This window comes from Zingiber officinale, chromosome 1A, assembly GCF_018446385.1.
Source record: "Zingiber officinale cultivar Zhangliang chromosome 1A, Zo_v1.1, whole genome shotgun sequence".
NCBI lineage: Eukaryota > Viridiplantae > Streptophyta > Magnoliopsida > Zingiberales > Zingiberaceae > Zingiber > Zingiber officinale.
This window is the reverse complement of record NC_055987.1, coordinates 18,470,528-18,493,878: the sequence shown is the minus strand read 5'-3', so window position 1 is coordinate 18,493,878 and position 23,351 is coordinate 18,470,528. Positions and strand designations below refer to the sequence as shown.

General features: G+C 38.6%; 1 protein-coding gene across 3 annotated transcripts; it reads left to right on the top strand.

Moving 5' to 3' along the window:
• Window positions 1–6,776: 6,776 nt before the first annotated feature.
• On the top strand, window positions 6,777–21,368 carry LOC122020084. Of its 3 annotated transcripts, XM_042577838.1 has the most exons (4): window positions 6,777–6,936; window positions 7,114–7,180; window positions 7,267–7,834; window positions 20,685–21,368. In XM_042577838.1, exons 3-4 carry the CDS (start codon window positions 7,401–7,403, stop codon window positions 20,902–20,904), a joined length of 654 nt encoding a protein of 217 aa, XP_042433772.1. In that variant the 5' UTR covers window positions 6,777–6,936; window positions 7,114–7,180; window positions 7,267–7,400; the 3' UTR covers window positions 20,905–21,368. The 3 variants fall into 3 exon arrangements, with proteins under 3 accessions (XP_042433772.1, XP_042433763.1, XP_042433782.1); XM_042577829.1 differs by lacking the exon at window positions 7,114–7,180 and having other exon boundaries at window positions 6,780–6,936; XM_042577848.1 differs by lacking the exons at window positions 6,777–6,936; window positions 7,114–7,180 and having other exon boundaries at window positions 7,252–7,834.
• The last annotated feature ends 1,983 nt before the right edge of the window (window positions 21,369–23,351 follow it).

Below are 23,351 nucleotides of genomic sequence, written 5' to 3'. Positions count from 1 at the left end.
CCACGAGGCCTTGTGTAAAGGCATTCATCATGGTCTCCGAGGTGTCCATTGGAATATCCATGGCCACTTTGTTGAACCGCTGGATGTAAGCTTGGAGCGATTCACGGGCTTCTTGTTTGATGGCGAACAGACTAACGCTGGTTTTTTGATAGCGTCGACTGCTTGCAAAATGATGGAGGAAGGTCGTCCGGAAGTCTTTGAAGCTGGTAATGGATCCGTCCGGCAGCCTCCGAAACCATCGTTGAGTCGATCCAGATAGGGTGGTGAGGAAAACCCGACACTTCACCCCATCGGTGTATTGATGCAGGGTTGTCGTGTTATCAAACTTGCCCAAATGATCGTCCGGATCGGTGGTTCCATTGTATTCGCCGATCGTCAGAGGCACGTAGTGCTTGGGCAGATGGTCTCGTAGAATAGCCTCTGAAAATTGACGATTAATCCGCTCGGGCGATGAGTCCGCTCGAGGGGCTTTTCCTTTTCTGTCATCTCATCTCGGCATTTCATCCGAAGAAGATTCCCGATCTCTATGAGTGGGTGCGGCTTCGGGGGTGCGGAATAGGGCCCGATGGAATGCAACGGTGGCTTGAGGTGCTTCCGCTCGGCCACCAGATGCTGAGGTTGCTTGCTGCTCTGGCCACTCGGCTGTTGCCTTCTGTTTTTGCTCCACAAGCTTGGCGGCCCTCAACTCGATCAGAGCGTCAAGTTCCTCCGTGGAGAGCGTTACCGTGTGTTGTCGTCCAGTCTCGTCCATTGTTTCCGTTCGGATGCAGGCGGTCCCAGACGGCGCCAATTTGATCTTCCGAATCTTGAACCAACGACTGGGCACGTGGCGCTCCCCCGCTGGTGTGGATCTTCGATTGGTTGCACTAAGCTCCGCCCGCCACAGGTCGGGCAGGGAAGGGGTTCCGGCAACCCTCCAGCCTCAAGTCGGTGCGCAAGGGCGGGCAAGTGGCTCTCGAAATATCAGAATGCTACCTCCGCAAAGGATGAGGGCCTTTATATAGGGCGGCGGAGAAACGAGCACACATGGGTGTACACGTGTCCGTAGCCCATACCACGAGGGCTTGTCGGTGAGCTTTCGACCCATCATCCCATATCCAAGCATGTCCTCGATGGGACAGCGGAACCCCCTATCGCGTGATTTGGAGTATGACCATATCACGAAGCATGCCAGCTGTCAGAAGATGTCCATTGTCTTTTTCCCCGAACTCCTGCCGGGCATCCAACCGGCCCACGTCCGCCTTCCGTCCGACCGGTCATATATGATGGTCCACTTGGGAAATTTTCGGTAATGTGTTTTGTGGCGACTGCTAGCAGTATGTTTCATGCCTTCGGCCGAGCGTGTCGTCCGCTCGGCCCTACGATCTTGTTCAATGAGCGCCGGAACCCCGACTTCCATAGGGGTGCCTTTTGCCATCGGCTAAGCACCGGGCGGCCGCCCGGTCGGTTAGACCCCTTTCTCCGGTCGGCCTAGTTGGTCCGACCTTCTTTAATGAACCGCCCGGCTCTTTGACTTCCACGTGGCGTTGACCTGGTCCCCTGTTCTTACCGCCGGATCAGCATGTATGCAATATATATCCACAGATGCACCCCGCATCATATGCAAAAATGCGTATGCATGCTCCATGGTCACCCCCGTTACCTCTCCAGACACCATGCCCCTAGTATGCCCGAGAGGCTTGGGTCCGTGACAAATCATACAAGCCTCACGCACGTAACCGCTATAAAGCGACTGAGGCGACAGTATACTATGTAGTTATCTAACTACATAGCTAAGGGTCCCTGACCACTCACAACTCAAGCCCCCTTACTACTGTACCCTTAAGAACCACTACTCCAGAGTGGTCGAGGCTGACAAAGTAAAAACACTGAACAGCCGAGTAAGCGCGACAGGACATGACATAGCTCCACTCTCAGCTACCACTCTCCATCAGTGGTCGAATGGACAGCTATAAAAGACTAACGATCCTCTCAACCACAAGAGAGACAATAATCATCAGATGCAAAGAATGATGAACATGATATATATATATATATATATATATATATATATATAATCATGATACCGACACTGTCATCATCAATGCAACCTCCAAACCACATAAGCACTCCACACATGAATATAATCGTCATGATACATCCACATATCCCACCAACATATGTATACAACTACACAGGTATAAACAACCAAAAATCTCCAATAATCCTATATACACATATACACAGAACATAGGTACAATCAACATGTATCCTCCAATAAAACACATCAAACACGTGTTTATACCACAATACACAATCAACACAACTCCTCTAAAAGTAAACACCGGGCATGTGAGCAAACATAGTGTTAATACAATCAACACAACTCCTCCAACTGTACATAACAAATATGTGTATACATACAACATGCAAATGTACGGTCAACATAATGACTCCTATAACACATACTAATCTACGTACAGTCCACATCATATACACAATCAGCATGGTAATTCAATCAACCAAAAAATCCCTACAATGCATACTCTACACGTGTAATCACAACAGAGTAGATATCAAAAGTTGAGACTGTATACGATACATCTAGAAACCTCAAAGATCAAGCATAATTCTCAAATAGGAAATCAACAAATGAACACGATATAAGGTAAAGCAGTCTAATCCATCGAATAATAACCATACACTAAGTACAAGAAAATCTAAATAAAGGCCAAGGAAGAAATACCCGCCTTAAATCTGTCGATCGTGATAAAATAAATTCCACATCATGATGATCGTCCCATATCAAAATCCTGTGGCAATCAATATATATATATATATATATATATATATATATATATATATATATATATATATATATATATATATTATTGTTTAGCTAATCACATAATCAACAACAAACTAAACCTAAAACCTAATCCTACGTCGATTAGGTAATCCTGTTTAGTTTCCACCCAATGATCCAAACCAAAGTAGGTGATAGGTCCATCCTTAAACTCCACTCTTTCTAATTCCAACCATAATCCACAATCATCACACTAATCAAATCTCCTCATGAATTAATCCAATTTAATTCACATAATTCATCATCAATCAAACACTAATCCAAACTCATCATAAATCCTTCTAAATCCACTAATCAATCCAATACAACTTAATTTAAACTTATACAATCCATCACTACTAATCCAAACTAATGTAGAAATGAAATCACCTCTAGAAATAAAACCTTAATCCTTAATCCACAATAATTTATCCAATCCACATCACACCACTCATAAATCTAAGCAAGCACAAACCCTACCATCCTTTAGAAACCTAATTTAGCAACATACTAATGAAACCAATAGAAATACCCTACTGGAACATCACTTACCTTAATATATGGCAGCCAATCCAAACTCACAGCCAACAAGAACCCCTGCCAACACCCACCAAGAGGCCCCTACACCAATTCTTTCCAAGATTAACCCAGAACCTAGATGTAGAGTATCTATTTTGCTGAAACTCTAACAAATATAGACCTTACTCACCTCAATTGATCCCTAATCCTCCAACCGAGACCCAATCAGCCTCAAGAAATGGAGAAAGGCAGTGATCAGCAACAGAGGAACTTCCACAGCACATTAATCCAACTCCTCCTAATCCAGATCAAAGAGAGAACATCACAAACGAACCCAATTATACCAGAATCCTTGAATCCAAAAATTTCTCGCATAGCTTACTTTAATCGATCGCCTCCAATTGGTGTCGTGTGATCCACTTCAACTGGTGCTACCAGTTCGCCCCCAAGCAAGCAGATTGAAGAGGAGAAGTGGAAGGAGCTCGATCGACAGGGAAATATACGGATCAACTTCTCCCCGCCGTGCCCTAGCTCCGTCGGATCACCGTTGATCGCCCGCAAGAAACAGCGACTGAGACACCTGCTCGCCCAGAGATGATCGAGACCCTTCAAGCACCAACGACCCTTCTTCAGGCAACTCGACGAGGCCGCGATCGTGGTGGAGGGCGTGCACAGTCGGCTTCGAGGCGTTCGTGCGAGAGAGGAAGAGAAAGGATCTCAAGAGGAGTCAATGGAGTCTTTGCCCTAGCCTCACCCGAAGGAAGATGGCTGGCGATCGTGAGCTCGGCGTCGGTGAGGCGAGAAATCGCCGGAGAGGGAGAGAGGGGGGTTCGGGGCAGAGGAGTTGTCGGGGAAGATGAGAAGAGGTTCAGCGAGTTTGGGAAAAAAAAGGCTCGGCGGTATACTTAGGTTTAAATCATTAAACCCTAAGTCTTCTTAATCAACTCCCACTTAATTCGGGTATTCCAAACAGGCCTTCACTGTATCCTAAATCCATCTCCTCAAAACGGGTCATACGGACTCCGTTTAAATCCCGAAAAATTTGTAAAAATTTTGAAAAATCCAATAAGGCTATTTCTCCAATAGCCATATTATCTAATTATTATTTGGGTGTCGTATTTTACATGACCTAGATGTGAAAAATATCATCCTATTGCAAAAAAAATATTTGAGCTCATTTATAGAATTAGGAGACCATGAGGAGCATATAGAAACTTGTTTCATTCGATTCCGAGATCTCTAGGTCCATCAACCGTGATTTTAGGAAATTGCATACTTTCCAACGAATCACGAATTCGTTGGAAATTTCCAACAAATCTACAAATTCTTTGGAAATATTTCCTACGAAATCGAAATTCGTTGGAAATTCCTAACAAATCTGCAAATTCGTTGCAAATTTCTAATGAATTTGTAGATTCGTTGTAAATTCTTACATGTAAAAACTCTTTGGAACAAATTTGTTATTTGTTGCAAAATTGCGACAAATTATGGATTCGTTGGTAAATTTCAACGAATAATATTATTCGTTCCAAAATTTGCGATGAAAATATTATTCGTTGCAAGATATGTGACAAAATTATTATCCGTTGCAAAGTTTGCAACAAATTTTATTTCTTGTTGCTAACTTTCCAACAAAATTAGCGACAAAATATGTTTCGTTGCTAATTTGCAACAAATTGTTTCGTTGCTAAATTCGTTGCTAATTTGCAACAATATATTATTTTGTTGGAATGTTTGGGACGAAAAATAAATTCGTCGCAAACATTCATCCCTAAAGGACTGTTTTTTTTTTGTAATTTTACATTGGTTTGCACCATTGTTGTGCTAATCTTTTAAAAAAGATAGATCCGCTATCTTAGTGGCCCCCCTAGTGTCGGTCTCACGGATATGGAGGGAGGTACATGCAGGTACACAAACCATAGGCGCATGGTGAGATAAACCCCAGGTCTTTAAAGACTAGTACCAACATAGTGTTGATTTGCGCTAGTTTGCACCACTGTTGGTTTGCATCACTATTGGTGTTGGTCTTTAAAGACCAACATCACCAATACCAATGTGGTGTTGATTTACATAAACTAGCACTAATGTTGTATTGATTTGCGCTACTTTACACCACTATTGGTGCGGGTTTTTAAAGACCTACACCACTATTTGGTGCTAATTTGTGCAAATCAACACCAACGTGGTGCTGATTTGCACTGCTTTGCACCACTGTTGGTGTTGATCTCTAAAAATCAGCACCAATGTACTACTGATTTATGTTAATTTGTACCACTGTTAGTGTTAATCTTTAAGGACCAATACCAACATGGTATTTGATTTGCATTATTTTGCATTATTGTTGGTGTTGATCTTTAAAGACCAACACCAATGTGATGCTGATTTACACAAATTAGCACCAACATGTTGGTGTTGATTTTTTTTATAGTGGTGTTGATTTGTAGAAATCAACACCGACGTGCATGCAGGAGAGAGAAAAAAATTACATACAGACGAGAGGGGGAAATAAAAAAAATCAATTTTGGATGCATAAGACCATTCACATTGGATGTTGTCCACCGTCTCTCTCTCTCTTTATTTATATATATATATTTCAATTTTCATTTTTTAGTTTGCAAAGTTTAACGTGTTTGGAACTTTAATGATGGGAGTTCTGTTGGAGGCTTTGATGACTCCCTCGGAGAAGAGAATAGGTCGCTTTACTTCGGTCGGCCGCATGCTTCCGGCAATCACTGAACTGTGCATCTTGATCATCAATTTGGGTCCCCGGTGGTGATAGTAGTTACCTTAATGTGGTCCTTCATGGTTCATTCTCGTGGAAGACCCTCCGAAGAACTCAGTGATAAGGGAGCGTGACCATTTGGAATAGCAAGGAACTCTTTCTTCTTTTTAAAAATCAATTGTATATCTGGGCAACATCGAGTGGATCACAAAAGGCACATTTTGATCCAGCTAAATTCATGGAGTTAAAAGAGGGTGAATTACAACATGACTAAATTCACTTAGACTCCGAGACCATCTTCATCAATGATAATTTGGCATTTCAAACCTACATAAATCAAAAGGTTTAGGGGCAATATCAGCGCATTCCCGGTTCGATTTCTAACTACAGCATACTACCTTAGTGTGGTCAGAAATTTTCGTAAGATCATATCGATTATCCCAACTCACATTACCTAGTTTGATTAATTATTTTTTAAAAAATTTTATAAAAAAAATCTCTACTTTCAAATTATTAAGAGAAACCGTAATTATTTTTTACTATAATTTAAAACGTTTTGCTATCTTTTCATCTTATAATTTTGGATCATAAGGTCGGATGGATTATTTCCAAAATTAATCAGTTCGTAGCATTCAATAACTAGATTAAAAAAAAATTAAAGTTTTTTTTTTTTTTCGCTCTCTCCCGTCATTTTTGTGGCCCTGCCGCTGTCATAAGAATCCATGCCTGCACAGTTCGTCGGGTCTCTTCATCTTTGCTCCTACAACCCCGGTTCTACTCCACTTCTCCTCCCTTGGTCTCTATTTGATTTCTGGTTCCTCCGAGCACAGCGACCTCAGCTCCCCTGGTGCCGCCGCCGCCACGGCTGCTGGTAAAATCGTCAGTTTGTGAGGACTCTATTTTCAGGATCTTAATGTGGCCATCGTGAATTGTTTTATTTATTTATAATCTGTCTATTCTGCTCGTGGTCCTTCATCCAAGGATGAGAGTTCACAAAAATCGATTTTTTGTCCTACTTCCCTTACTCCCCATTATTCACGCATTGTAGGGAACTTGGGATTTAGGATCGTCCTTATTTTTTGGAAAACCTCGTGTTTAATGTAACGGCCCTTCGGGTACAATTTGTTGTTCAAAGCTTGCAGGTGACCTATGGGGAAGCTTCTTTTTTGCTGATTTATAGTCGTGTTTCTTTTTCTTGAAGGAGTTGCTCAAAAGATTGTGATTATGGCTCAGCTCAGTACGGATAAATACTAAGAAAAGAGAGTCAACTTCATTGTGGGTTTCTAAGTTCCTGGTTGTCTGACTTTGTTTCTCAACTTGAAAGGAGCTCTTAAAATGATTGGGAAATGGAAATCCTACGGTGACGTAGAAGAAGGGGCACATCGCTGTCATGGTAATGAGAGTGATGAAGAAAACATTTGCTACTCAGATGCTGAAGAGCACTCTTGGCATTCGCCATATAGCTCCCACAGTGCTACTTCTGTTTATGATGATGACGGTGCCTCGATCGATGAATTTAAAGCGGCCTGTAGAAAATCCTGTGTCTCGGATTCTTCACTTGATCACGATGGCCTAGAGAGTGGAGATTCTTCAGGAGTAAAGGTGGATATTAATAAAGCTGAGCGAGATTGCAGGATTTGTCATCTCAGCCTGGAGAAGGCATCTCCGGAATCAGATGCCCCCATTGTATTAGGCTGTTCTTGCAAGGATGATTTAGCTGCTGCCCACAAGCAGTGTGCTGAGACATGGTTTAAAATCAGGGGAAACAGGTAAGTTTAGCTTGACATATCTTTATGCATTTCTCTTGTTGCTTCATTCTTAGCTCTTTGGAAAGGGATTCTTTCCCTTGCTTGCATTATTGTTTAAATAGAGAAAATTTTGATTACACTTTTTTTCAATCAAGAAAGGTCAGTCACACTTGTTGCTGTTGCAAAGTTGTTAAAACTATTCTACTTACAATTCTGGGATTTACCAGGTAGAATTTTCTTGTTTAATCTAGATGAAAAACATATTATTTAGCAGTGAGTACCAAAAGAAAAGGTGGAATAAAGCAGATCTAGACCAGATACAAATCAGTGAGTGAACAGATATAGAAACAATTAGGAATTTCCTAGGATTCCCTTTTTATTCTCTTCGTCCTCATTCTATATATGAGTTTGGACAAGTTTGGTTTCTTGAATTTACCCTTTTTTTCCACGGATGAAGAATCCCACAAAATTTATAGCAAAACTTAGTTGGCTGTGGTGCTCTTTTTGAAAATTCTCTTTGCTAACCTTTATGGGATTTAGTTACCGAACTAGCTAGTGTTTTTCATTTGACTCATAAGTCTAACTCTTACTGTTTGCACTATTGGTTGTTTTACTTTAACTAATCCTTGAAGGCTGCATTATACATATTCCGGGCTGAGATTGTGGATGAGTGAACCATCGGTGAGCTGTCCAATGGTCTAGCGATGAGTGAGCTCTACGGATCTCTGCGAAACTTAAAGAGTGTTAGAATGTAGCCTAAGGTGGATCTTGGCTCAGTTATTCTGACGCTTGAGTCGGGCCTAAGCGTCAAGCCTTGGAGAGCATAGAGGGAGAAAGGAGCAAAAAGTAGAAGGAAAGTCTGGATTGCTTGTGCACGTACCTACGCCTGCGGGAGCATACTCTTATTTAAATTACCTTGGAGCAGATAAGCACATCGCTCATGTACCCGTCTTCACATCCCCAATCATCCATGTTCGAGTTGAGGAGATGTCATGTCACCTCACGTCCTCCACTTCTTCCGCCACCCACGTTTGGACTCCCATGGTCCAATGTTTGCCACATATTTTGTTGGCCACGCCTTCCATACTCCAGTGTGTGAAGTGAAGGCACTAGAACTGATCGGTCGTCAAAGGATCGAGTTAAGCATTCGAGGAGTTGGGAATAGTTGAGTGTCAAGGAGCAGGAGTGACTGAATGTCAAGGAGCCAGGAGTGGTAGAGTGTCGAGGGGTCAGGAGTGGTTGAGTGTCGAGGAGCTGGGAATGGCTGAGTGTCGAGGATTCGGCAGTGGCCGAGTGTTGAGGATTTGGGAGTGGCATAGTGTCAAGGAATCCAAGAATCGAGAGTGGTTGAGTGTCGGGAAGTTTAGAGTTGGGAGTGATCGAGTGTTGAGGAGTTTGGACTCAGAAACGGTCGGGTATCAAGAAGTCTGGAGCAGGAGCTATTGAGTATCGAGGAGTCTGGAGCGGCTAAGACACAATCTCAATCTCGAAGAGGGTTTGGATCAAAACCATCTTTAACACGTCTCGACCCATCCGGACTCAGCCTTTGATGATCCCCATTGCACTTCGTGTAGACCAACTATCCCCCATATCAATACACTTTAAAGTGTTCCATACCTAATCATTATTATCCTTATCTCTTTCACTTTTGATACAATAACAACAACCAAGCATTTTCCCACTAGATGGGGTCGGCTGTATGAATCCTTTTACGTCATTGAGCTCTATCTCCTATTATATCATCATCTATATTTAAATAAATTTTATCTTGTTTTATTGTTGCTAACCAAATCTTTTTTTGTCTTCCTCTTCCTCGTTTGATATGCATGTTTATCATAGTTTCACATCGCCTAACTGGAGCATTTATTGGTCGTCTAAGTACATGTCCGTACCATCTTAAACGTGTCTCTCGGAGTTTTTCCTCATTAGATGCAACTCCGACTTTCTCTCTAATGCTCTCATTTCTTATTTTGTCCATCTTCGTATGTCAACACATCCACCTTAACATCCTCATCTCTGCAACTCTCATCTTCTGCTCATGTGCTCGAGTCATAGCCCAACATTCAGCTTCATATAACATAGCAGGTCTAACTGCGGTTTTATAGAACTTACCTTTAAGTTTAAGAGGTACTTTACGGTCACATAAAACACTCGACGCTCCCCTCCATTTCACCTATCCTGCTTGTATTCTATGTAGGACATCTCTCTCAATCCCTCCATCATTTTGTAAAAAATATCCTAAATATTTAAATTTCTCGGTTCCGGGCAACTCATCCTCTCATATCTTAACAATTGTTTCATTATTTCTAATATTGCTAAACTTAAATTCCATATATTCTGTCTTTAATCTACTAAGCTTAAAACCTTTCCCTTCTAGTGTTTCCCTCCAAGATTCTAACTTAGTATTTACTCCTTCACGTGTCTCATCTACCAAAATAATAGCATCTGCAAACAACATGCACCACGGTACTGTGTCTTGAATGTGCGCAGTGAGTTCATCCATAATTAGTGTAAAAAGTTAGGGACTTAGAGCTGATCCTTGATGTAATCCTATCTTTATTGGAAATGCTTCAGTTACTCCGCCTGAAGTCTTTACTCTGGTCGTTACATCCTCATACATATCCTTAATTAGTTCAATATATGTTACGATAACACCTCTCTTTTCTAAAATTCTCCATATAATTTCTCTTGGGACTCTATCATAAGTTTTTTCTAAGTCAATGAATACCATGTGTAGATCTTATTTTTGCTCCTGATATTTTTCAATTAATTATCTAAGAAGATGTATAGCTTCTATTGTCGATCTTCCAGGCATGAACCTAAATTGATTTTCTGTCACTGTGGTATCCTTCCTTAATCTTTTTTCTATTACTTTTTCCCAAAATTTCATAGTATGACTCATTAGTTTAATACCCCTATAGTTTGCACAATTTTATATGTCTCCCTTGTTCTTATATAAGGAAACTAAAGTACTTATCCTCCATTGATCAGACATTTTTTTCATTTTCAATATCATGTTAAATAATTTTGTAAGTCATTCAATACCTTGTTTCCCTAAGCACTTTCATACCTCTATCGAAATATCATCTGGTCCAACGGCTTTTTCATTGTGCATCTAATTTAAAGTTTGTTTTACTTCTGAAGTTTGAATTCTACGATAAAAATTAAAATTTATATGCTCATTTGACCTAATTAAATTACCTAAGTTAAGTTGGTCACCTAAACATTCATTAAAAAGTTGATGAAAATACCTCTTCCACCGCTCTTTTATTTCTCCATCGTTTACTAATACCTTATTACATTCATCTTTAATACATTTTATTTGGCTAAGATCTCTTGTTTTCCTTTCTCTCACTTTAGCTATTCTATAAATATCTCTTTCCCCTTCTTTTGTATCCAATTTTTGATATAACCGTTCAAAAGTTTCATTTTTTGCTTCACTCACTACTTTCTTAGCTTCTTTCTTGGCTATTGTATATTTTTTTAAGTTTTCCTCGTTCTTACAAATATATAATTCCTTATAAGCTATTTGTTTTTCCTTTACTTTATCTTGTACTTTCTCATTCCATCACCAAGATTCTTTACTTAGTGGTGCATGTCCCTTTGATTCACCGAGTACACTCTTAGCTACTATTTTCAACTTTGATATCTTCTTATCCCATGTTGTATTAGAGTCATCGTATATTTCACCTAATGCTTATACTTCTACCTTTTCCTTAAATATATTTTGCTTCCCATCCTTTAACTTCCACCACTTAATTCTAGGAATTGTATATATTTTCTTTCTATTGATACTATGTTTGAGGCGTATATCCAACACTACTACCCTATGTTGGGTAGTTAAGCTTTCTCCAAGGATGATTTTGCAATCTTTACAAATCTTTCTATCCTTCTTCCTAACCATAAGAAAGTCAATTTATGATTTATTATTCCCACTTTTGAATGTGACTAAGTGTTCTTCTCTTTTCTTAAAAAACGTATTAGCTAATATAAGGGCATATGCTATCGCAAAATCTAATATAGTTTTCCCTTTCTCATTCCTCATTCCAAACTCATAACTCCCATGTACTCTCTTATATTCCTCATTTTTCATTCCAACATGTCCATTTAGATCACCTCCTATTAAAATCATTTCATTTGGCGGAATATTTTGTAATATTTCATCTAAGTCCTCCCAAAACCTTGATTTGGTAGCTTCATCTAATCCTACTTGTGGTGCATATAAGCTAATTATGTTCATAGTTTCTTTCACCACTATTATCTTAAGGGATATAATTCTATCCTCTTTTCTAACTACTCCTACAACTTCATCTTTTAACAAATTATCTACAATAATACCCACTCCATTTCTTGCTTTACTCTTTCCAGTGTACCATAACTTAAAACTCTAGTTCTCTATCATCTTTGCTTTCTCGCCTGTCCATTTTGTCTCTTGTACACACAAAATACTAATTTTTCTCCTAATCATCATATCTACTATCTCCATTGATTTACCAGTGAGAGTTCCATGTTCCAAATCTTAGATTATTAGTTTTCCTATCATATTTGTTCTTATCTAACCTATGGTGTGAGAACTCTTGCCTATTTAACACTACACCCAAGTTCTCATAGAGATGTAGCGGTCCTTGCTGAGACGTTACAGTCGGACCCTGTAATGTGAACTCTTGCATATTTCACTACACCCGAATTTTGGAGATGTAGCGGCCCTTGCCGAGACGTTACAGTCGGACCCTACAACGCGTTCCTTCCGGGGAACAACCTAGCATTAGCACAATAGTTTAATGGATTCATTCATTGAATATTTGTCATAGTTAGACGCTGGCTGGCAACCTAACGCAACCCTCCTCCTTTATCCGGGCTTGGGACCGGCCATGACCGGTCGTCATGGGCCGAGTTCTCTTTCACTTTTGATAATCATGGAATTTGGAAATGTTCTTGAATTTATGCTAAACATAAATAAGATAGTTGAATGTTTGCTTTGTAGTATATGCATCTTTAATTAAACTTCATCATGATAGAACATGAATTTTCTCTTAACTGCATGAATTCTAGGAAGGAAATAAAAACTTGAATTGAAAAAACACAAGACATGATCTAGTTTTATCAAAAATATGACATAATATATAAACATAAACAAAAACGACAAGGAACCTAATTGAAGAGTCGTTCTCCTTGTCCTTTAGCGTTGTTTGGAAGATCTTGAGGAAGAAGAAGAAGCGGAAGCAAACGGGGAAGATCTTCTAGGGGCTTAGGGGTGATGACGCCGAAAAAACTTTTTGTCAATGAGGAACAAGAAACTAGGTCAAGATTTGATACCCTAAACCCTTAGGACCTCTCCTTATATAAGCAACCAATCCATTATTAACCTATAGTTTATAATGGATTGGGTTAAAAGGTTCTACACATTCAACCTATATCCGATAACCCGAAATCTAATAAGCTTAAGTTATATCACTTTAATGGATTCAGTTTGTACTCATATGCACAACTTACAATTAAGCTCACTAATTGAAGATAATAACCAACAATCTCACACTTGGACTACTTGTGAGTTGTTTACGAAATACAAGCAAACCTTTAATTAATATCAAACTTTATGGGTATAGAATACCTCTGTAAATAATCTCGTTCAATAACTTCATTGGTATATGACTAAAGAGGTCATACTATTGTATATGATCGTAACGAGCCCCAATAGTAATCACAATACCAATGTCATTAACGACATAATCAAGATGTAGATGTGTAGATGGAAATTATATGAAATGTGATCAATACATGTCAATTTTCAACTGGTTCTAAGGTGACCTCAAAAGAGGTCAGATCATATGTACAAATACTTTATGCTAAATTGCAAGAGCAAATCATGATACAAACTTTATGATTCCAAAAGGAATCTATATATTATATTTACAAACATCAAATGCTAGACAACGACAGTAAATCATGACATATTTTATTCAGAATGTTAAACAAATAAAATACCCATGAATGTTTTGAACTTTTAGTACATATACTAATCAAAACAAATATTGTCTTTATTAATCAATATAGAGTAATAAAATAAATACAGGCTCCTACTTGATGAGTTCTTCTTTCATAAGGACTTTCATATCCATAACTTGTGCATGAAACACCTTAGGTACCAAGCCTTTGGTGAGTGGTTAGCCAACATGTAATCTGTGCTCATGTGCTCTATCATAACCTGATGACTCTGAATTCTTTTTTTTAGCCGCTAGAAATTTGATGTCGATGTGCTTATACTCGACGAACTGCAGTTGTTCTTGGCATAAAGTTCCGCGGTTTTATTATCACAATAGATCACCAGTGGTCGGTCAATGCCATAATGATTTGCAATGTTGTGATGAAATTCCGCAACCAAATCCCGTGATTAGATGTTTTATAGCATGCTACCAACTTGCCTCCATAGTAGACGTAGCTGCTAGCATTTGTTTGACGCTCTTCCAAGAGATAACCCCTCAAGCAAGTATGAAAATATAGCATGACGTGGACCTTCTGCTATTCAAGCATCTAGCAAAATCGAAGTCTGAATATCTAATCACCTGATCTGATCTTTGATACGTGGGCATATGCCCTTTAGTTCTTTGTAAATACTGTATCACTCTCTTAACCATTTTCCAATGTGACGGTCTTGGATTACTAACATATCTACCTAACATCCCCACTATAAATGTTATATCTGGTTGATTACAAACTTGTGCATACATGAGACTTCCCACTACCAACGCACATGAGAATTGTTCTATCTCCTTTATTCTGAGTTCAAGCCATGGATACTATTGCAAGTTGAACTTATCACATCTTGACACAGGTGTGTCACCAGATGTACAATTCTACATGTTATACATTATAAGTACCTTTTCAATATAAACATGTTGTAAAAGTCCAAGAATGCCTCTTGAATGATCACGACAGATCTGTATGCCTAAAACAAAAGATGTTTCACTAAGATCTTTCATTTTAAAATTACCAGATAGAAATGACTTGGTTTGATGCAGCAAATCTTTATTATTGCTCGCAAGCAATATATCGTCCATGTACAAAACAAGTATAACAAACTTGCTCCTACTAAACTTGACATATATGCACTGCTCAATGGGGTTCTTCTTAAATCCAAATGAGGTACCACTTAATCAAATTTCTGGTACCACTGACGGGATGTCTGTTTCAACCATAAATGGACTTCTTTGATCTACATACTAAGTGCTTTGAGTCCTTAGACTCAAAGTTCTCTGTAGCTGCAAATCCTCTATGTCTTCATTGAGGAATGCAATCTTTATGTCTACTTGATGTAGCTCTAAATCATAATGAGCTACTATTGTTATGATTACCCTAAGGGAATCTTTCGTCGACATAGGTGAGAAAGTTTCCTTGTAATCAATGCTCTTAGCAACAAGACGAGTCTTATACTTTTTGACATTGCTTGTTGATCTGCTTGGTTTTAAATATTCATTTACAATTAACGGGTTTTATACCTTCAGATAATTCGACAAGTTTCCAAACATCATTGTCTGTCATAGATTTCAACTCTTCTTTCATGACGTTAATCCATCTTTCAGAGTTAGAGCATTGATTGACTTCGTGGAAAGATGTAGGATCACTTTCCAACCCTATGTCAAGATCATGCTTTTGGAGATAAACATAATCACGAGAATTTGTGGTTCTCTGTTCCCTTGTTGATCATCTTAAACACTTGTGTTTGAGGTGGTTCAGGTATTTTCTCATCAATATGAGGCAATACCTCAATTTCAGTGGCAGACTCCTCCAATTGCGTTGGAGATGTCATGGGAATATCTTGGTTCACTACGCTTACTAGATGTGCAATATCCATAATGTGTGGTATGGTAACCATACTGCTACTGATCGCACTAGTAGTGATCTCAAGAGGATCGCCAACGCTTTTCTCAAAAGACACTTCCCTGATTTTATCACTCCCACTGTCCTTAATTAATTTGATATTTTTCTTTTCGAAGAAGGATCTATTAAAGGGATTATAAAATTTATAACCCTCTTGACTTTTCAGAGTAATCTACAAAATTACAGCTAACTGTTCTTGAGTACAGTTTCCTTTCATTAGGCATGTAAGGCCTAGCTTCAGCTGGACAATTCCAAATATGTAAATGTCTAATGTTAGGCTGTCTATCCGTCCACATCTCGAATGGGATTTTAGTTATTACCTTACTAGGTGCTCGATTGAGTAGGTAAATTGTAATCTTAAGTGTCTCACCCCATAAAGACTTTGGTAGAGAAGTGAAGGTCATCATACTTCTCACTATATCTTTTCGGGTTCGATTGCGACACTTAGCTACATTATTCTGACTGGGTGTACCAGGCATGGTTTATTGAGGCACAATCTCACACTCAGCAAGGTAGTTCGCAAAAGTTCCTCGACGTTGTTCACCTGATTTATCATATCGAATCTATCATCAGTCAGTTAACTTTATTTGCAACCATTGCAACCTAATAATATTCACTTCCATGGTCGAAATGGATGACTTTAATTTTCTTTCCTAGTTGAAGTTCAATTTTGAATTTGAAAATTTTAAACATGTATAAAGATTGTGACTTCTCATGAATAATGTATAGTTAGCTAAATCTTGAATAGTCGTCAATGAAGTTAATAAAATATGTGTGTCTATTCCAAGATGCCTTAGGAAATGGTCTATAAATGTTCGTATATATTAGCTCAAAAATGTTATTACAACGGCTAACCCCATTGTTTCTTTTGTTAATGGTCTTTCCCTTAACATGTTCTATGCAAACATTAAAATTTGACATGTCAAGGGAATCGAGAATTCCATGTGACATTAACCTTTCTAGGTGTTATTTGGATATATGTCCTAAACATCTATGCCACAACATGGAAAAATTCTCATCGGTCAATTTGTGTTTCGTACCTATACTATGTATTATTACGTTGTCGAGTAAAAATGTTCAATTTAGAAAGCTTATTAACCAAGGTACTATTGCTAACCAATACTGAATTAAAGAAAATACTGAAAATTTCATTTTTAAATGAACAAGAATAATCTGATTATAATCTGATTTGTCCAAAAAATAAATTAAAATTAAATTTCATCGAAAAACGGTACAAGAAATGTATTTTCTAAATCTAGAAAGACATTGGTTCTTAAACGGTACAATAAATGTATTTTCTAAATCCAGAAAGACATTGGTTCACATAGTCTAAAAACATCAATTGACTCGACTTTAGCCTTCTTTCCAATTCGTGTATCGATGTATCTTTCACCATCAAGCGAAAATCGGCTCTTGAGACAACCCTGCATAGTGACACTTATGTGAGTAGTAGCATCGATATATATTCACCAAGTATCAATGGGTACAATTCCTAAATTGACTTCTGAACTAATAAAGTTGAGAAATTTATCCTTCTTTACATACTAGTTGACGTACTTGAGACAGTCTTTCTTCATATGACCTTTCCTCTTGCAAAAGAAATAAATGGATTCCTTATCCTGTTTCTTGTGCTCCTTATGACCATTGCCTCTAGAATTTACAGTTTGTTTTCCTTTTCCTTTATTATTGATTTTCTTTCGCTTCTTGCTCACACTCTGAGAACCAGATACTAAGTGAGCACTTTCTCAATTTTTAGTCTCCCCTCTTGCACACATTGAGTAATAAGGTCATTCAATGTCCATTTTTCCTTTTGAGTATTATACGACATCTTAAAAGGAGTAAACCGTGCAGACAAAAACATTAAGACAAAATGCACTAACATACCCTCAAACATATTGAGTTTTAGTGCTTTTAGACTTGTCGTTATATTAGACATATTTATAATGTACTCTCTTATGTTTCCTTTACCACTATACTGATGGTTACCAACTTTGTAAGAAGTGTGGTAGCCTCAACCTTTTCATTTGAGGTAAATTGGTTTGCCAATTGGTTCGGAAAACTCCTAGCATCTTCTCCTTCTATTATTGAGTCCTTTATTGGTACTGGTATGGAAAGTCTTATGATACATATGCAATTTGATTTCTCCCACTGCTGAAATTCAGCCATCTACTCTATAATGCTAGCACTGGTCAGAGGTGTGGCGTGATCATTTCTTAATGCATAGTCTAAATCCATGCAGCCTAAGACTACAATCATGTATTCTTTCTATTCAGCAAAATTCGAACCAGTTAATGTTAGAATGTTATTAATACTAGCAATTACAAATTACACAAAATTAAAAAGAGAGACTTATTTAAGCTCACAATTTAATTCAAGCCAAGAGCATGTATAATATAAAATTATGCAAATAAAATAAAATTTTAAATGCATATAAATGGGCTCTTTATGAGATACCAAATACAACATTACATTTTACTCTGTAGACTAAAATACAATTTGTTAGCAGTACTCTCAAATATAATTCAAATTTTAATTGGTCTCATAATGTGTCTTTCTTTATGTTGACCCAATGTGCGCATAATATGATATTTTATATGAGTTATATTTTGGTTCATAGCTCACAACAACATTAATCAGCCACATAATGTCTTCCTTTGGGCCGGTATATTTTGTGCATGATGTGAACAAAATAATATTTTTATTTCATAGTTATAAGCTACCTTGTGCATATATCTAATATAAAAGTAATATTCCTTTGGGTTGATTTCTCTTAGCATAGATATATATCTACCAACACAAAATGCACTAAATCTAAGGTGTCTTCTTTTGGACTGACACATTAGTTCAATTTAGTAGTACATTGTGTAAATTGACCAAAAAAATCCTAGGAACTTTATTCAAATAGAAATTACTTAATTAACCTTAATAACTCCAAATTAAATTTTTTAATCAATTGATATCTTATGATAATCGATTGGTATGATTCAATCGATTTAAAAGTTTATTGTATGCGACTTCCTCAAAAAGTTAAAGCTTCCTTCACGTTCTATAATTAAATAATATTATTTAATACTATTTAATCATTCATGCATTAAAAATAAATAAATATTTAATGTATTTTTTTTACCGTTTCACGTTAAAACAGTGTTAATCATTTTTTTAATGCATTCACATTCATGAAACAGTAGAGTAGTGTTTAACGAAGAAATCGTTTAATCAATTATAAGGAACTTAATCAATTAAAAAATAATCCTAATCAATTAAAAAGAAACTTAATCGATTAAAAATTGACGTAGTCTTTAGTTTAGGCTGTTTAATCAATTGGATCTTAATCCTAATCGATTGATTTTATCAATCGATTAGGATGATCGATTCCAATCAATTTTACCGCGATTTACATGGTTAATCGATTGAACTTCAATCCTAATCAATTGAATTCATCAATCGATTAAGATGATCGATTCTAATTTATTTTATCACGATTCTGAGTTGTCAATCTATTGACATAATCGATTAGTAGTATCAAATCGATTAACCAGATCGATTAAAATCAATCTCGTATTTGATCCCATCGTCCTAATCGATTACCAAACCAACAGAATCAATTAGGGCCAACTGATTAATTAAATCAATCGATTTCGGATAATTCTATTCACAATTTTAGGCTTGGTAATCGATTGTCTGACCAAGCCAATCAATTTCACCATTACGATTTGACCTAAAATTGGATCAAACATTGTGTTTTTCGACTAAGAAGCGGCGATTTGCTTGCTGTTCTTTACGAAAACACAAAAATTTGATAAACCCAAGCCTTTCCTAGGTTTTCTATTACAGTAATTCGACAATCAAATTGCTAAAACAAAATATCGACGAAAAATCCTAACTTTAATATATGAAGTCGTGGCTTTAAGACCAATTGATAGAACATGAGTTTTCTCCTAACCGCATGAATTCTAGGAACAAAATAAGAACTCGAATCGAGAAAACACAAGACATGATCTAGTTTCATCGAAAACATGACATAATATATAAGCATAAACAAAAATGATAAGGAACCTGATTGAGGAGTTATTCTCCTTGTCCTTTAGCGTCGTCTGGAAGATCATGAGAAAAAAGAAGCGGAAGCAAACGGGGAATATCTTCCAAGGGACTTAGGGGTGACGGTGCCAAAAAGTTTCTTGTCAATGGGGGACAAGAAACTATGTCAAGATTTGATACCCTAAACCCTTGGGGACCTCCCCTTATAAAGGCAACTAATTTGTTATCAGCCCATAGATGATAACAGATCGGGCTAAAGGGTTTTGCACATTTAACTCAATCCAATAAGTTTAGGTTAGATCATTTTAATGAATTCGATTTATACTCATATGCACAACTTATAATTAAACCTACTAATTAGACATAATAACCAACACATCATTTATTTGTGTAAATTAAAGTGCTTATACAATTACTGGATATCATGTATACTCATGAGGTTGTGACCATGTGAAAGTTTAGAAGAGGGAATGCATACATATCCAGTTATGAACGTACTTTGTATTTTTAACAATAAACTGGCGTTGAATTCCAAAAAAGATGCAATTGAAAGCGAATCAATTAGAAGTTACAAAAGATAATTCATACAAAAATTAAAAATAAGATTTAATCTTTCACCTATTTTATGAACCATGACAACCATTATTAAGTGGCAACGAAGTTGTGTATTTTCTTTTTGATCACAACCTACCCGAAGCAATGTAGGTTTACATGATTAAGAAAATATGGAGTTGCTGAATACTATCCACTCCAAACATGTGAAAATATTTCAGATACTAATTAATGAAATTTCAACACAATCTTCTTTTGATATACTGGAATTATTCTCTCTGGAGCCACCCTGGATCTCTAGCTAGTCTCATTTTATGCTATTAGATCAGTCACTTTCTTATATGTTTACATCTTCTACAGTCTGCGCCTAAGTCTCTTTTGTATCTATTTATCATGATTTTAGGATCTGTGAGATCTGTGGTTCAACTGCACGGAATGTGGTTGGTGCAACTGAGACAGAGACTGTGGAGCAGCGGAGTGAGGTAAATACATTAACCATTCCACCACCACCATCAGAAACTCGAAGCATTTGGCAGGGGCACCGATTTCTTAAATTCCTTCTTGCTTGTCTTGTGCTCGCCTTCGTCATCTCATGGTTATTCCGCTTCAACGCGCCAGGATAAACGCCTAAAGATTTTGAGAATAACATCAGCATCGTGTTTCCCTTTTCGTATGAACAAGGACTGTGTGAGTATGCATGGGGCTCATGACAACAATATTAAGCAAGAAACACTCAGTGATTCCTTTGAATTGTCCATCTGCTAGCAGCTTGCCGAAGGGAAAACAAAGCTGAATAACACCCTTTTTTGTTGTTTCAGCATTTCAGGCTTTGATTTTCTGTTTTGTGATGCAATTGGTCTCATCTTTCTGCTCCGAGGAGTTTACCAGTTGCAAGATTTGATCATGTTGCAGTAGCTTATGCTTTTCTATGTTTTGTCAAAAAAAAAAAAACCCCCAATTTAGAATACCGGGTCAGCTGCATTTCATGAGTGGATGTTGAGTGTTTGAGATGTATGATGGAACCAAGAACATCGCTGCCTGAAGTAAATCAACACAAGGGCACCGTTGTTGGTGCCCTTTTCTCTCAGTGACTACATGTTGGCCCTGTGAGTTCGAGTGGCAAGTCAATTCTTCAGTTTCTCAGTTAAATCTTGTGAATTTTGGATATTTCTCTCAATAAAAATAAATAAATAACGTGTGACTCCCAAAAATAAATAAATAGCCAATTTTTGTTATTCACGCGCAACAGTTTGTTAAGCACATGTGATCGAAACGCACCAATATGTTGTCTTAATTGTATAAACTAAAATTAGTTTCAAAATCATAATTTAGTGCGATAAGATCCAGCTGAAAACTTTTAAAGAATGTTAATCTTAATTTATTTGTCCAACAGTTATTGTATAACAATGTCTCGTGGAGCTTAGCTTGTGCATCGATTCTCCGGTTCAACAACGATGCCTCGTGCCTTGACTCTAAGATATGGACACCGCCCCCACTACTGATGGCAATTGAAATGGAAGCTAAAAGCTGAAGTGGACAAGATACGGCCGGTGACTGCTCCATTAAACCACACCTAATCTTTCATTGATTATATTCAACCCAAGTGTGGTCTCCATTAAAGCATCCATATTGGTATTAATATATGAGTATTATAACATCAATGTGGATGATGTAAAAATTAAAAGGGAGAAAGTTAGGATTGCTTTATTATTATCATCAAACTTGATGAAAAGTTAAGCAATAAGATGTTTATATAGTTAAGTTAAATATCAAGAAAAATACTAAGATATCCTTAATAGCTAATAAATAAAAAATCTAATAACAATAATATAATCTAACATCCTCTCTCAAACTCATGATGCAACAACTAAAAATATTGAGAGTTTATCAAATAAGAAACGAAAATGTGATGCGAAATATATCTTAGTAAATGATCCAGATGTAAGCAGGGGTATGTGGAGTGATTAGGGAATAAGGGAGGGACATTTTGGTCTTTTGATGATTAGGGCTTGGAGTTTATAGTGGACATTGTTCTTCGTGTCCAGGGGGGCTTGATTCGTGCTTTTCCGTCGCCGCCGCCTGTGGAAGCGGCGATGGCCACAACCACCATGAAGAGGAGCAGCTGGTTCTTCTTCATCTATGGCCGCCGCCTCCGAGGATGGTGGTCGACGAACCACCTCTTCCTCCCTCCTCTCCACGCGCCCTCGCCGCCGAGGGGAGCACGCCGCAGCCCCTGGCCAGCGAGCCTCCACTGCCAGCGGGCCTCTTGCCACCACCTCCACATGCTACGGCCACTTCCAGCGGACGCAGTAGCCAGCAAGCACCGCCGACCCCGCATCCGGCAGGCGCAGCTACCTCCGGTGGGCGCCAAGGTTTCCTCCAGTGGCTGCCGGTGTTTCCCGCTGCTACTGTCGCCTCCAACGGGTGCAGATGCTGCCACCGACGCTTCCACGTGCCGCAGCCGCCCCCACACACTACGACCAGCGGGCTTCGTCGCCATCCAGCGCCATCACCCCAGGGTTCGCTGATGTCCCCTCCAGCTAGTGCTGCCGCCCCCGGTGGGCATCGCCTCCGCCTCTTGTAGCCACTGTCGTTACCACCAGCAGTGGGTAGTTGCCTCCAGCAGCGGTCAGCCCCCACCCGCGGTGGACACCGCTCGTACTGTTTGTCTATGCCGGTCGTCGAGCCTGGAGGGTGTTTGGTCGGTAAGCCGATGTAGTTCCGTCCGTCGAGCCGTTGTACTCCGTTATCTGCACCGTTATTATATTTGTGCGTTACTAGTCTTATCTGGCCTACGTGCCGTGTACTGGCCTATGAGCCACTATTGTACTCCGGCCTTCGTGCCCATATTCCGGCCTGTGAGCCGATGCTGTGAGTAGATCGCTCGTCGTCTGATAGATCCATGCCGCGTCCGGCTTGGAGCCGCAGGAGTCAGTTACTCATCCGGTGGGCGTCTATCTACTCCTCAAGACCGCGCCGACTCGATTAGCGCCGCAATCAGCTCATCCATCCATCCGAGGGCGCCCCCCGGGGCCAGGGTACGTTATCGTACCTTTTCTGCATTTATTTC